Genomic DNA, 14,005 nt, shown 5'->3' with positions numbered 1-14,005 from the left:
GAAACGGTCCTATTTATGCCATGCGCTGAATGTTTTGTAAGACTAATCAGTGCGAACTTTTCTCCACATTTAAACCTTAATGGTTTGTGACAGGGGCAATGGTGCAATACAGGCACAGTATCAAGGTGAAGCAATGAAACACAAGTAGAGGATAAACTGTTGCTGAGTAAACCGCTGAGCCAGTATCAGTCCAGTGTGCAGGTATCTCCTTACTATGTATTTCTTTTCTATGCCCCAGTTGACATTTGGTGGTGACACTTTACTTTAAGCCCCCCCCCCGTTCGGCATTCAAAAACAGTATATAAACCATTAATAAATGGGTTATAACTCACTAAAACGTAGTTGTAAGTGTTTATTAATGTATTTGGTAATAACTGTAACTCCTCCTGTGGGAAAAACAATGACTGGATGCCGATGTGTTAAACGATAATGAATGGCAATATAGTAAAACACAGTTGTAATAATATATGTCTTCATAGGAGTTATAATTGTTGACAAATGCTGCACGTTAATAAACACTTGAAAAGGTACTTATACCTGCTTACTGCTACATTATAGTGTTTCATAAACTATTTATTACATATTTATATAATGCTTATAAATGCTAGATGGGGGGGGGGGCATTCTCGCCCATCTCATCCCGTGTGTGGGAATAGTCTAAGCAGTTTGGAGAGTTTTCTATGCCCCACCAATTGAAAGTTGTTCTCCGATTCGTATCCAATATATCCAGATTTAAATGTTAGAGATAAACATTTAAATAGACTGCAGCTCCTGCAGTGGTTGTCATATCTCATTTCCTGGGAGTTGCCATGAATTTTATTGCATTAACTGCATGCACTTTATGGATGTTTATTTGTGCCACAGGCCCATTTAGCAATTTGCTAATATATATGTATGTATTGCCGATATATATGTATATGTATATGTGTGTATATATATATATATATATATATATATATATATGTGTTGCCTTGGAATAAAAAGGAAACAGCTTCATTTCACAGCCTGGATACTTCATACTAAATGTAATCCAAAGCATTGCTTGGTAGTACTAGATGACCCTCTCAGTGTGCGTCAGTGTGTGCTTTCATTGGCCCTTATGGGAGGTAGAAATACATAGAGAGACAGACCAAAGCAAAGTGTTTTTGTATAACGGCTCTCCGCTGTTCCCATTACAGAGCCATCCACATTTAATCTGACACGTTTGAGTTGAAGCAGCAGGAGAAAAGAAAGGGACACACTATTATATTTACACACTATTTGCTATGAGCACAATCATATTTTCCACTTAGTGTAAACTAGCTTAAACGCTGCTGTAAGGATTAAAATCTTTGAAGTTTGAGACAAACAAGGAGAGAATCTGAAATATGCACCTGTTGATATGACAACATTACAGTAGCTTGCTGAAGAAACAAAATTCCCCCTTGTGTTCCATGTCAATACCTTGCTTTTGACTGACAACAATAAGAATGGCGTGGTGTTTGGTGCTTGAATGCTTAGTGAATGGAAACACAGTCCTGCGCAGATGAATAATACAGTAAACCAACAGAAAATATTTCCATATAACTGCTTGGGGATGATTATTTGGCTTTGGCACCACCATCAGGTTGAACAATATGGTCTTTTCATAGCTTTGCAGCCACATCAAAACTACATTAGTTTCTCATTAAAAGGTTGGGGTTTTTTTTTTTTTCTTTTTGTATGTCTACAAAGCAGTGAAGAAGTCAGATGCTCCTCTTGTTTAAACATTTTAATTAAAATTGACTGTGAATGAAAATACTTCTGTCATAAAATGGTCAAAAAATGAACACAATCCACACAAATTGTGCAAGTAAACAGACAAAATCCCTGAAAGCAGTTTGAGCTGTATGATTGATCTGAAATTAATTATGGTTTTCATTTAGTTGTGCAGGCAGATATAACTGACAGGCATCAGCCTGCCTGTAAACTGACAAATAACACACAGTAACTTCCTATTTTGCCAAAAGGCACATCTCATCTGGGTGCTGGCTTGTTGTCTGGCTGGATTATCACATTTTATGAGCATGTTAGCATTTCATTCACATTGAGATTCGTTTCACTTTTATGACAACCTGCCTGCGAGCTGCACACGTTAAAACCGTATGTTGTTTGACGCTGAGCATGTTTATTACATGTGCTCTGTCTTGTGGTGATGACATGAAAAGTGGCAAAAATATTGAAACTACCAGGACCAGTACTACTCTTTACACAAGTGTAAATATGTAAAAGATAAAGAAGTGCAGCTTTTTATCCAATACTATTCGTTGAAATAGTGTGACAATATATCTACGCATGGTTTGAAGGTTTCACAGTGCAGCACATCGCTCTATACACCGTGTTTACGCAGGGAGGATTTCGGCCATGTTTTCAGTTTTCTGTCTCAGAGAAGAGATACATTGCAAGTTTAATCAAAGCAGCCGTCTACACAAATTCCACATATAAGTGTGACAAAAACCTATACAAAGTAATTCTACGATTGCATTGTGGGTTGTGATTGATTTCAAAGAATTTCTAAGTGCACAGCAGCACTGTGACCGATAAGATCTAGTGACAGTGACAGAGAATGTAGCTGCTTCAGTTGAGCTTTTGTTTTTCGCTTTGTGGCCAGTGTTGACAAGGTCATGGGCTTTAAGGAGTGATGCTCAGCTACACGCAAACACCGAGGCGGGAAACAGCACTCCTCCTGCAATCTCCTGTAGTAAGGTGAGGTGTCAGTGGACAACGGGGAGCATACATCAATCTGGAGAGTTGGACCTGAAAAGTATGTTATCCAGATTATCACTCCCAGACAGAAAACAACTTATCCACACGGGTGGCCGGGAAATTGTCAAACGGCATTTTTCTGTATGAAAACATTTCTGTGTTAGGAAAGTCCTGTGTCTGGATGCCACTGCAGCACACCAATAGGGGTTTTCATGTTGTATTCATATGAAGAACCACATAGTAACCCAAGCACAGCCCCTTTTCTCCTATTTCCATGTGAGAATTGTTTAAACAGCTCCCTCACTGCAGTTACTCCTGGGGTTTCTTGAGAGAGACAGAACTGAGCAAAAGTGGCAGAAAGCACTATATCAAATTTCATGGCAATCCATCCAGATGTTGAGACATTTCACTCACTCGCCACAAGTATCAGCCTCCTCGTGGCACTAGAAAAAAAGTCAGTGGATCACCAGAGTCAGTAGGATTCATCCTCTGGGGACCATGAAAGTCTGAACACTGTTATAGCAACAGTCATTGAAAATATTCAGTCTAGACCAAAGTGGTGGATTGGCCAACAGACTGGCTGACACAATAACAGACTAACAATGCCATCCATAGAATACAGCACTATGATGGCTAAAAACATTTCATTTCATATCAGCACTCAGACGTAGCCTTCAGCTTTGTAACTACTGCAAGGGTTGTGTGCACTGCAGCCTTTTAGGTGCGTGCAAGGGTTTCTTTGCCTCCAAGCTTTATTTCATTGTTTGCCATTCCTTCAGCCCCTTTCAGACGTGGACACCTTGCTTTATTAATGCACCGGCAATTTTACAAGTTGGTTTCATGTTTGAATTAACCTCACTTTTTCAGAATACCCACAACAACAGTCTAGTGACTAGGCCAAGACCTAGTAAAATTTCTGTACCAGTTTCAATCTGAACGGAACGGAAACAAGGTTAAATGGGCAGAGAGCGACATTAAACCCCACAACTTGTTTTGCTGTCTCAGAAGAAGAAGAAATCTGTCATTTAATTATCTTTATAAACCACCAGGAGATATAATCATTTAATTAACCAGAAATACTGTGAATCAGCCCATTTTAAGCGGTAGAAAAAATGTATGAGCCTATAAAAATATTTTTTCATTTGCTTTTGCCTCATCAGAACAGATCTTGTAAGCTCCATTCATACCAACTTCTTACCTGGCACTACTGTTTTCACTGCTTTTCTCTGGAAATTCACATTATCATTTTCTGGTGTGTAAAGCAGATTATTACACAGAATTTGAAATGTTGCTGTCTAAATGCAATAATATTTGCTGGCATGGAATTACTGCAAAGCATGGATCTCATCATTTACTTCAGTAAATAAAAAATAAGGCTCAAATAGTCGACCTAATGAAAACACAATTTATTACACTAAACGTATAGGTTACTGTAGATACTGTAGTTACCTCAGTGTAAAGATACTGTATGTCTATTTTCAAGCATGGAAAAGGAATATAAGTGTTTTGTGAACCATATATTCATAGAAAAAAAATTGTCTGCCAATTGGGTAAAGGCCTTTTCAAAGTGTTTCACCAAGGTTATTTTTTTCCCCGCTCGAATTCATCCAGAGTGTCGCTTCAGCCAAATTACCAAAAAAGTCAATAAATTAAATTAAACTGAATGAAAATGAAAATGTTCTCACCTCTCCCAAGTGTTCTCTTGCCATTTAGGAGGTGAATGAAATTTAGTTTGTGGTACAGCATTAAAAAAAATGACATTTAGAAAATTGCCATTATTACATTCCACATCCACATCCACAGAACGCTAATGTCTACAGCTTGCGCTGGAACTACTTTCTGCTGAAGAAATAGTCCCTATGAAAGCCACCCCACTAACACCCAACCCCTCAGCCTCACTGGGCTCCCCCTCACAATTTATTATTTATTTTTATTATTTATTTATTTATTCTTTCAAGAGTGGGTTGTCATTCAACTAAATTCAAGCATATGTGTTGCCCTGACTAGAGTGATAGTCAAAAATCAACTTTAGCCCTGGTTGTATAATAACTATCCTCTTGTTCTTTATTCACTTGAATAAATGAATACTTTTTTCAATTTCACAACCAGTGGAACAGTTAATATAAAAAGGAGTTTACTGAGAGAAAAAAAAAGTAACCAAGGGTGAAATTCCACACAACACTGGTTTGATTTTATCAGCCCCCTCCAAAGAGGAGGGTGTTGGTGTCCTATTACAAGTGGCTTCGCACGCCACCAGTCTTTTTACAATGGTTGTAGGTATATGCGTGTGCGTGCAAATGAAGAGTGAGAAAAAAAGAGGTTAAAAGAGGGCGCACGCAACAGCTCATTACGCACGCATGTGTCAGGAGTAAGAGACAAGGAACAGCCAAGATAAATAGAGAGGACTTTGCACAAATCAGTAGGCAGTAAAGGCTGCAAACATGCATAGCCACCACGACTTGCACTGCTGAAAAAAATAAATAAGACTACAAACAGAAATGAATTAGAGTAAAAGTATAGTATAGTATGATAAATAAAGGTAATAAAAAAATACATGGTTTTCACTATTGGCATCTCAAAAGACACTTAACCTTTCAGTTTCCACTTTTATTGTCGCACAAGTATTCATTCTAGAAAATGATTAACTGGAGACACACTCTGAATGCTAGCCCCTACCATAAAATCCATTGGGAATCTACACTCTGTCTGTCTTCTGTGGTTATATAATAGCCCGCCTACAAAAGCAGCCCGAACTTCCTGCAGAATTTAAACACACACTCACACATAACGTCTTGCAACAAGCCAGCCTGCAGGACAGAGAGGAAGCAATGAGAGGCAGGGTGTGGTTTCCTACAGCGGGGCTGGTGGTCTGGCTGTGCTGCCTCAGCCTGGGGCCTGTTCAGGGGGGGAAGGTACTGGTTATGCCTGTTGATGGGAGCCACTGGCTTAGCATGAAGATACTGGTGAAGGAGCTCATCCGCAGGGGCCATGAGGTCCTGGTGCTGGTGCCTGAAAGCAGCATGTTGATCAATGGTTCAGAGAACTACAGGACTGAGATCTACCAAGTGTCATACACCAAAGCTGAACTGGATGAAAATTTCAACGAGCTGAAGGATGGATTGTTCCTCAAGCCACCGGAAATCACAGATATCATTATCAATATGCAGCGTTTGGTTAACTTCACTTCATTTCAGGTGAAAGGTTGTGAGAGTTTGCTAAACAACCAGCCTCTAATGAGTCGACTGAGGGGAGAGGGATTCGATCTCATGCTCACAGACCCCTTCCTACCCTGTGGCTCCGTCCTGGCTCATGTCTTTTCCATCCCAGCTGTTTATTTCCTGCGTGGACTTCCATGTGAGCTAGATGTTAAGGCTAACCAGTGCCCCTCCCCTCCTTCCTATGTTCCTGTGTATTTCTCTGGTAATACACAAAACATGACCTTCCCACAGAGAGTCAAAAACATGGTCATGTCTATGGTTGAGATCTACATGTGCAAAATAATGTATGGCCACTTTGACGATCTGGTCAGCAGGTATTTAGGAGACAGCATGACCTACAAGGACCTTATTAGTCACGGGGCTATCTGGCTTCTCAGGTATGACTTTGCTTTTGAATGGCCCAGACCTCTCATGCCAAACATGGTTCTTATCGGAGGTATCAACTGTGTAAAGAAAGCTCCTCTGCCAGCGGTGAGTATGTAAAGGATGTATGCCAGAGTAAACAAGTATGCATCACACCTGGATTATTCACTTACAGCAAATCACATATACGTGCTTTGTGTTGAGTCAGGCTACAGCAGAATCCTTAAAACCTTGTTGTTTTGTATTAATGATTGATCAAATGAAAATGTTTAATGTGAAAGGGCTCACTCGTAGTGATGACCCCATGGAGAATAATCAACCAACTCTGCAGCTCTAAGCGTTTTAGTCTCTTATAGCTCTCTGTTTTTTGGTTGCACAGCCCGCAAAATCTGATCTCATCATCCCTGTTTTCAGCAGCGACAGGGAGCTGTTTTTTAAGCAAAAAATTCTCTGACAGACAAAGTTAGGCACTAATTAATGAAGGAAAGTGGAGCATCTAGCAGCTAAAGAGAGTTTTCGGCTGAGACAAAAAACAGTTAAAAGGAGAGTAAAAAACTGACTCCAAACGAGTGCTAGTGTTGCTCCGTGTCTGCCTGATGTGTAATTAGGTAACTGTTTGCTGACATGTCGGTCAAAATAACTTTATAAGGTGATGATATGTCCATTGTATGTGTTCTTTAGATCGCTATACTTTTCGTCTGACCACACTTGGCCAAAAAAAAAAAAACAACTGCTGCAGCTTAGCTAAGGTTAGGTTAGGTTTCCTTATGTGATATGTTTTTCCCTACCGTAGTAGGTTGATATGGTATTCATTTTGGGGACCTGCAAAATATTTCACTGTTATACAACAACAACAACAAAAAACTCTCAGTGCTCATTTTTTAGTGGGACAAGAAAGGGCTCACACTTTTGATGTGAATATGGAGATAAAAATGTTTCAAGATAAAAGCTGTTTTCTGCTCTATGGCCCTTGTAATCTAAGAAAAGGAGAGGGAGTGAGAAGTCCTTTGTGTTAGCAAGTGTCAAATATTCTACAAAAGCAAAAGATTTGCTGAAATAAGTAAAAATAAGATTTTGCCTCTTACATTACTTCATTGGGTAGATCTCTGCTGAAATCACATTGATCAAATGAATTCCCTTCAGTACATTTAAAAATGATCCCTGACTACAGATAAGATGGAAGTGATATAATGGCTGCACCTTAAAATAAAAAGCCTTTGCACATTAGTCTTTGCACGCTAGATCACATATTATTATGAGCTTACATCCATACACTCTACAGACTGAAAACCATTTTTGTGTCTTCTCCAACCTCCCTGCAGGACTTAGAGGAGTTTGTGGATGGCTCAGGAGACAACGGATTTATTGTCTTTACTCTGGGCTCACTGGTGTCCAGCATGCCTGAGGAGAAGGCTAAACAGTTCTTTGATGCCTTTCGGCAGATGCCTCAAAGGGTAAAGATAACCTCAATAGATTAAATCACTTTACTTAGATTCAAAAACTCTACTTTTTACTTTGATTAGACTGCTATTTATTAACTTCCAGATAAAACATTAATGTCACATAAGTTTCTAACTACATGGGCAAGACAAATACTTACACATTATCCAGAGATTATCACACTCAGTTTGAACCACAAGACTTTGTCCCCTGCCTTGCCTTGTTGGGAAAATGCAAAACACTCAGTACATTACAAAATATAGTTTGCACATCAAATGTTAAAAACGAAGAGGTATTTTTTTTATGTTTCAGGTTGTGTGGAGATACGCTGGAGTCCCACCAGAGGATGTGCCCAAGAACGTGAAGCTTATGCAGTGGCTACCTCAGAACGATCTTCTAGGTGTGTTTAGTTTCATCCAGACAAATGTATGAGGTGATGCTATCATGACATAAATTAAACTATTCAAACTACCAAAAGTAGTAAAAAGATCTGAAATTTGTTTGCTGCAGGGATTGGCAAGCATAGTTATTTCAGTACTGTTAATTGCAAAACAGTAAAAAAAGTCCTTAATAAAATTATTTACAGAGGTGACTTTTCTTTAAACTGTTATTCAGTGCAAATATTTTATCCTTTTTTAAACAATTTAAACATAACATTCAATAATTTTGAATGGATGCATTTTTTTTTTTTCTTGGTGCTTATTTTAAAGAGACATTAAACTGACCTTGACCTTAAATGTAACTTTTCCTCTGCTCCTCAGCCCATCCCAAGGCTAAAGTCTTCATCACTCACGGAGGTAGCCACGGTATCTACGAGAGCATCTGCAATGCTGTCCCCATGTTGATGTTTCCACTGTTTGGGGAGCAGGGAGACAATGTACATCGCTTGGTGGTCCGTGGTGTAGCAGAGAAACTCAGTATATATGAGATGACGTCTGAAAAATTACTGGCTGCACTAAATAAAATCATCCATGATAAAAGGTAAGACAACTAGATGTTGATTAAAGAGAACAGTCACTCAGGTGTATATGGAAAAATTCACTACTAAAGAAAAAGATACTTTTAAGGCAGGTAAAGTTTCAACAAAAAACCTATGAGCTGAACTAAACTGGAAAAAAATACAATGACTACTTGTCTACATATTTGCATATGGTATTTTCAGTATTTGCAAGCAAGTGCCTGAGCACACGTGTTCCACTTGCGTGTGTTTTCACACATGTTGCATTAGACCTCTTATCTGGACTTCTACTCAAATGATATGTTTCCATGAATATTACATATTTTTCTCACTGATGTACTGTATTGTATTAATGTATGTCTTCTACATGGTAGACAAATGAAAATGTTTGAAAAAAGACCCTAATTAATGCAACATCTGCTCTGTAAAAGATAGAGTCATGGAGATAGTATGCAGACATTTTCTTCCTTTTTTAAGGAGTTTATATTGTTGACCCTTTCTATAGTGAGTAGCTTCCCCTGTCAAAAGTAATTAGTGGTAATTTTTGGGAAATGGTAGAGGTAGGTTTTTTTTACTTGTACTCTGTAATTTTACTCTGTAATCGTTTTAATTCTACAAAGTCTACAAAAAGTACTGAACTGATTTGCACCTAACTTGGTGGAGGTACGGGGCATGGGCCAGGGAAGAACCCATTAACGTTTGGGGCACATCAGTATCATGTACTATGAATTTGAATTTTTTTCTCTGAAGTCTGGTGTATTTTGTTTGACATTGCCCTTGGCAGAGGTGTGCGTTCTCAGAGTGCCATTCTAGTTTGCAAAATAGTTTACCACTTCTTCAGACAGACATTACCTTTACAACTTACTTTCCTTACACTACTTAGTTTAATATGAACAGTACAGATAGTATCATAGCAAATAGTTATATTAATGTACTGTAAGATTTGTGATTATATTAAAGGTCTTGTGACGATCACAAACTGGAGATCAGAGTATTGACTTTTTATTTTTACTCCTCCCCAGTTACAAAGAGAAGGTAGTGGAACTGTCTCAGATACACCTGGACCGTCCCGTTCAGCCTTTGGACCTGGCTGTTTTCTGGACCGAGTTCATCATGAGACACAAAGGTGCTACACACCTGAGAGTAGGTGCACATGACTTGAACTGGATTCAGTACCACAGCCTGGACGTCTTCTGCTTTCTTGTCATCATTCTCCTAACTGTTCTGTGGGTGACACTGAAATGCTGCCTGTTCTGCACCCTGAAGTGCTGCAGAAAGGGGACTGATAAGAGAAAATTAGAGTAGTGTTTCTAATGCAATATTTATTACGTTTCATAAATTCTACAATTAAGTGAATAATGGAGGTTGCAACATTGCAGTGAGATTTCAGACTGATGTACTATATTTGTGTGTGTATATGTTTGTGGGTTTGTAAAATCTCAGCAAAAGTGTCATTACTACACCGTCTGAAACACCTGTAACCTGATGCTGGCAATGACTGATTGAAGCCATTGTTTGAGAAACAAACTTTCGAGCAAATGTTGTTGCTTTTTTAACCACCTGCTCATGGACTTTAAATATTTCTAAAACAAGCTAAGAAAAAACTCTCGAGTACACTTAAGACACTTCCTGCTCGTTTGTTATCCAGTCCTCTGCTTATGATGTTAAAGGCTGCAGTAAAAAAAACAAAAAAACAAAAGTTGGAGTTAATTTTGGTTATTGTGTGTTTAATTGCTATATTTGCTATATTTCCTATAGACAACAAATGGTCTGATACATCAGACAGACTTTTCCTGCAACACGGCACTTTAGGCAATGTAACACAACAGAACAGCCACACTGGAGCTCCACAGCTCTTGGCACGATTTGGAACGTACCAAAAGGCACTCGGAGTCTAGTTATTAGGGAAACGGGGCTGTTCACTGGTATTACCCGTGTCTGTTGGTTGGTTTGTTTGTTTATTTGTCAGCAGCATTACGTAAAAGCTACTAAACTGATTTGCTGCGAACTTGGCGGAGGGACGGGGCGTGCGCCAGGGAAGAACCCATCACAATTTGGTGTGGGTGTGGATCATTTACTATGAATTTGAGTTTTTTTCCACTGAAGTCTGGTTTATGTTGTTTGACATCTGTTTGACAAAGCGATGCAAGACTTTGACCTAGTGACCTTTAAGTCACAGTTTTATCTGAGACCCTCAGGCTGCTGCGAGTTGGCAGTCAGCTGAAGCTGTGTAAATACTGTAGATCATCAAACAGATAATTATTATCTTGCCCTTAGTGAATGTTTATTAAGCACTTTAATTTGTTTCCACTCTGACCTGGCCTCCTTTGCTATGATGAAAACAGGTGAAGCTGTGTGGATATACTGTAGCTTCCGTTCTACCTTCTACCTTTAGTTCAGCCTATGCTCCATCAGTAAATTGGCAGAACTGAGTGCAACGCTGCAGGGAAGCTCTCCAGTCAGTGAATGAGGAAGAAATGATGTCATCTCGGATCTTACCTGGTTCGTATTCACGTCAGTAGAATCTACCTGCACTCCCTCCGAGCAAGCTGCGTCTTGGGAGCTAGAAACCGGAGAAATCTCACTGTTAAATGTTCTTTCGGACTGCATGAAGAGAGATGAAAAAATGTGTCTGCAAGTTTGTCATCATACATCAGAAAAGAAGATTGCTGAAAGGATGCAAAACAAAATCAACTTTGGTATTCATCACGCTATTGGAGGAAAATATGTAAAAATTTCAGGGTGCAGCCAGAACATATGACATGTTCGGACATGCTCTATTTTCATATGGACTGCAAAATCATGTAATTTTTGATGAATCTCCTTTTCCTTGAAAAACTGGAAAATTATCACACTTTGTGATGCCTTGGGTATTTTGCGGGACCTCATTTTGTCCCTTACCTGTGGAGACAAATCCACAGACAGCAATGTAGTCTCAAAAGTATTGATATTGCTATAATTTTTGAGTTATTTATTTAAACATTGACAGGTGCTAGCTTGGAGCCCACTACATCCTCAACTTGTTCTTGTTCTTTAACATGAAAGCCTCAAAATTGCAATTTAGACGATATGTCTTGTCAGTGAGTAGAATCTGTTATTAGGGTAGTTTATGGATGAAACAGTGCCAGACCTTAAAATCTGTGCCCTTTAATAGTTACACAGTACACAAACTGCATAACAGACGTTTGACTGTTGTCACTTTCAGTATTAACATCACCACTGCCAGTGGCTCGTTGTGAGCTTTATTATTGTGAGGAATGCACATTAGCCCACAGTGCGGTGCAGCAGTTGAAATTTGAATATTGCTCCCTTCTAACTAGCTACTGAATTCAACCCCACCAGTGTACTGGTATTTGTTAGTCTGTTGTATGTGCATGCTACAGTGGCTGCAGCTTCTGCAGTGCGGGCTCGCCTCTCTGGCTACCTTGCAGAGGTTCGGGTCATGCCGGTGGAAACCACAGTTATAGTAGTATTGTGCATGACTTCCGGTTCCTAAGGAGGCTGTTTATGCATTAATTGTTGTTAACAAATGTGCATTGTACGAACAGCACAGGTGGCCTATGAGAAGACCGTAGTGATCCTAAAAGGTGCTGTACAGTAAGCTAGATTTGTCGCCTGTTTCAGTTATATTTATATATCCGAAATGTTTCCTTTTCATCATTTCACCCAGCTACATTTAACAATACTGTCATATTAAGTGTCGTCCATTGGACATCAAAAGATGACAAATGAAAGATGATGCTTGTTGTACGAAGCCTTCGTATATGTTTCAGTTTGACTGCAGGTGAGGGCCAAATTACCCTTCCTGAGGGTGCAAAGACATGAGAATTACTCGCATTCAGTTACCTGAAAGGACAATGAAGCACCACTATGGAATCTCTTAATAACCTTGCTAGAACGTTTTCTAAGTGGTGACTACTATTCATCAGATTTTTCTTAAATGTGAGTTTATATCATAATTCACTACAGTCGTATTAAGTTCTTCTTCTGAAGACTCAGTGGTAAGCAATAGCATATATCTTCAACTTCATCATAAAAGTCAAATGAATTTTTGGACCTGCCATCACACTATTGTACCTGGTAACAAGAGAGCTCTACAAAGACCACTGGGGGTTATAATTGCGACTTATGTCATAGCCATCCTCATAAATACAGACAAGTAAAACTTTTACCAGATGTCTATATGAGGACTGGGCATAACAACTTCTTTCTTAAGTGTATCTCATGAACACTAAAATGCTTCCATCTAGTGTCAGACACTAGAAAGAATAGGATACACAGTATGAGGCTTTACAGCTTCCTTATAAAGCCATTTCTTCTTTTTTGTTCTTATGTTTAATAGTTCTCAAGCCATTGTAGTTTATCAAAAAGACACTTGAGTAAAGGGTTAATTGGACACCATTCCCCCAAATTCTAGGACTAAGTCTGTGGCCTAGTATTTCGAGGCGTACAACTGCCCACAATTTCAGTAAATGCTAACTTAATGGTTGTTGATTGGTTTTAAAAAAAACATCAAATATTAAGAACTAGTATTAATGGCTTAAATGGACTTCTAATCAACCTCCAGATATCACATCGAGGTCCAGAAATCCACAGAGTCTCCAAGGACAACTTAGTCCTGCAAACACCTCCAGCAGACAAGTCCTTAGCTAATCAGGGTCAGTAGAGTACTTCAAAAGACTCAGTTTGCTTACAGCATCTACTAACACTGGATATAAAAACTGTCCCTGATCTCTACAGCAAAAGGCTGACATGCAAGTCTGTCTTTTGAAAAACGATCATATTAATTTTGTCTAGGAAGAAACGCAGGGGATAGAAATAACGACATTGTGTGTGCAGGTTAGTGTGGGAGGTGTGAATACCTTTGTTCGCATTGTGGTTGATATGGCCCTAACGCACAGTTTCCAATTGACCTTTTACCTCTTACCTTTATGCCCTTCATTTAGAGTAAAGGTATTCAACAGACAACAGACACAGAATCAGTCAAGTATGAGAATTAAAACTATGATTATGTAACTATGGACTTTTTTTTTTGTGGCTGTAACACAAAACCAAATTTCCACATGTAAAGGCCCAATGAAACAGAAACAGTTCTACACATTTAGATTATTGATGATTTAAAATGTGTGCCAACTCAAATGACGCATTGAAAGTTTTATCTGATTTTGTAAAGGGGCCTCACGCATGTTGCAGTTCATAACTGATTTTGACACCTGCCCACAAAGTTTCTGTAGTGGGAGCTGGAAGGGGGGCTATAAAAGGTGGCAGAGGGTTTGCTTCCGGCCAGACTCTTCAGCTTTTA

General features: G+C 39.1%; 1 protein-coding gene across 1 annotated transcript; it reads left to right on the top strand.

Annotated features, from left to right (window-relative positions):
• Window positions 1-5,447: 5,447 nt before the first annotated feature.
• Window positions 5,448-10,372, top strand: LOC120802009 (UDP-glucuronosyltransferase-like). Its single transcript, XM_040149430.1, has 5 exons — window positions 5,448-6,413; window positions 7,628-7,759; window positions 8,058-8,145; window positions 8,507-8,726; window positions 9,726-10,372. The coding sequence occupies exons 1-5, from the start codon at window positions 5,553-5,555 to the stop codon at window positions 10,006-10,008; spliced, it is 1,584 nt and encodes a 527-aa protein (XP_040005364.1). The 5' UTR covers window positions 5,448-5,552; the 3' UTR covers window positions 10,009-10,372.
• Window positions 10,373-14,005: the final 3,633 nt, after the last annotated feature.

Source organism: Xiphias gladius, chromosome 16, assembly GCF_016859285.1.
Source record: "Xiphias gladius isolate SHS-SW01 ecotype Sanya breed wild chromosome 16, ASM1685928v1, whole genome shotgun sequence".
In the NCBI taxonomy this organism is placed as follows: Eukaryota; Metazoa; Chordata; class Actinopteri; order Istiophoriformes; family Xiphiidae; genus Xiphias; species Xiphias gladius.
This window is presented reverse-complemented; position numbering and strand designations above follow the sequence as displayed.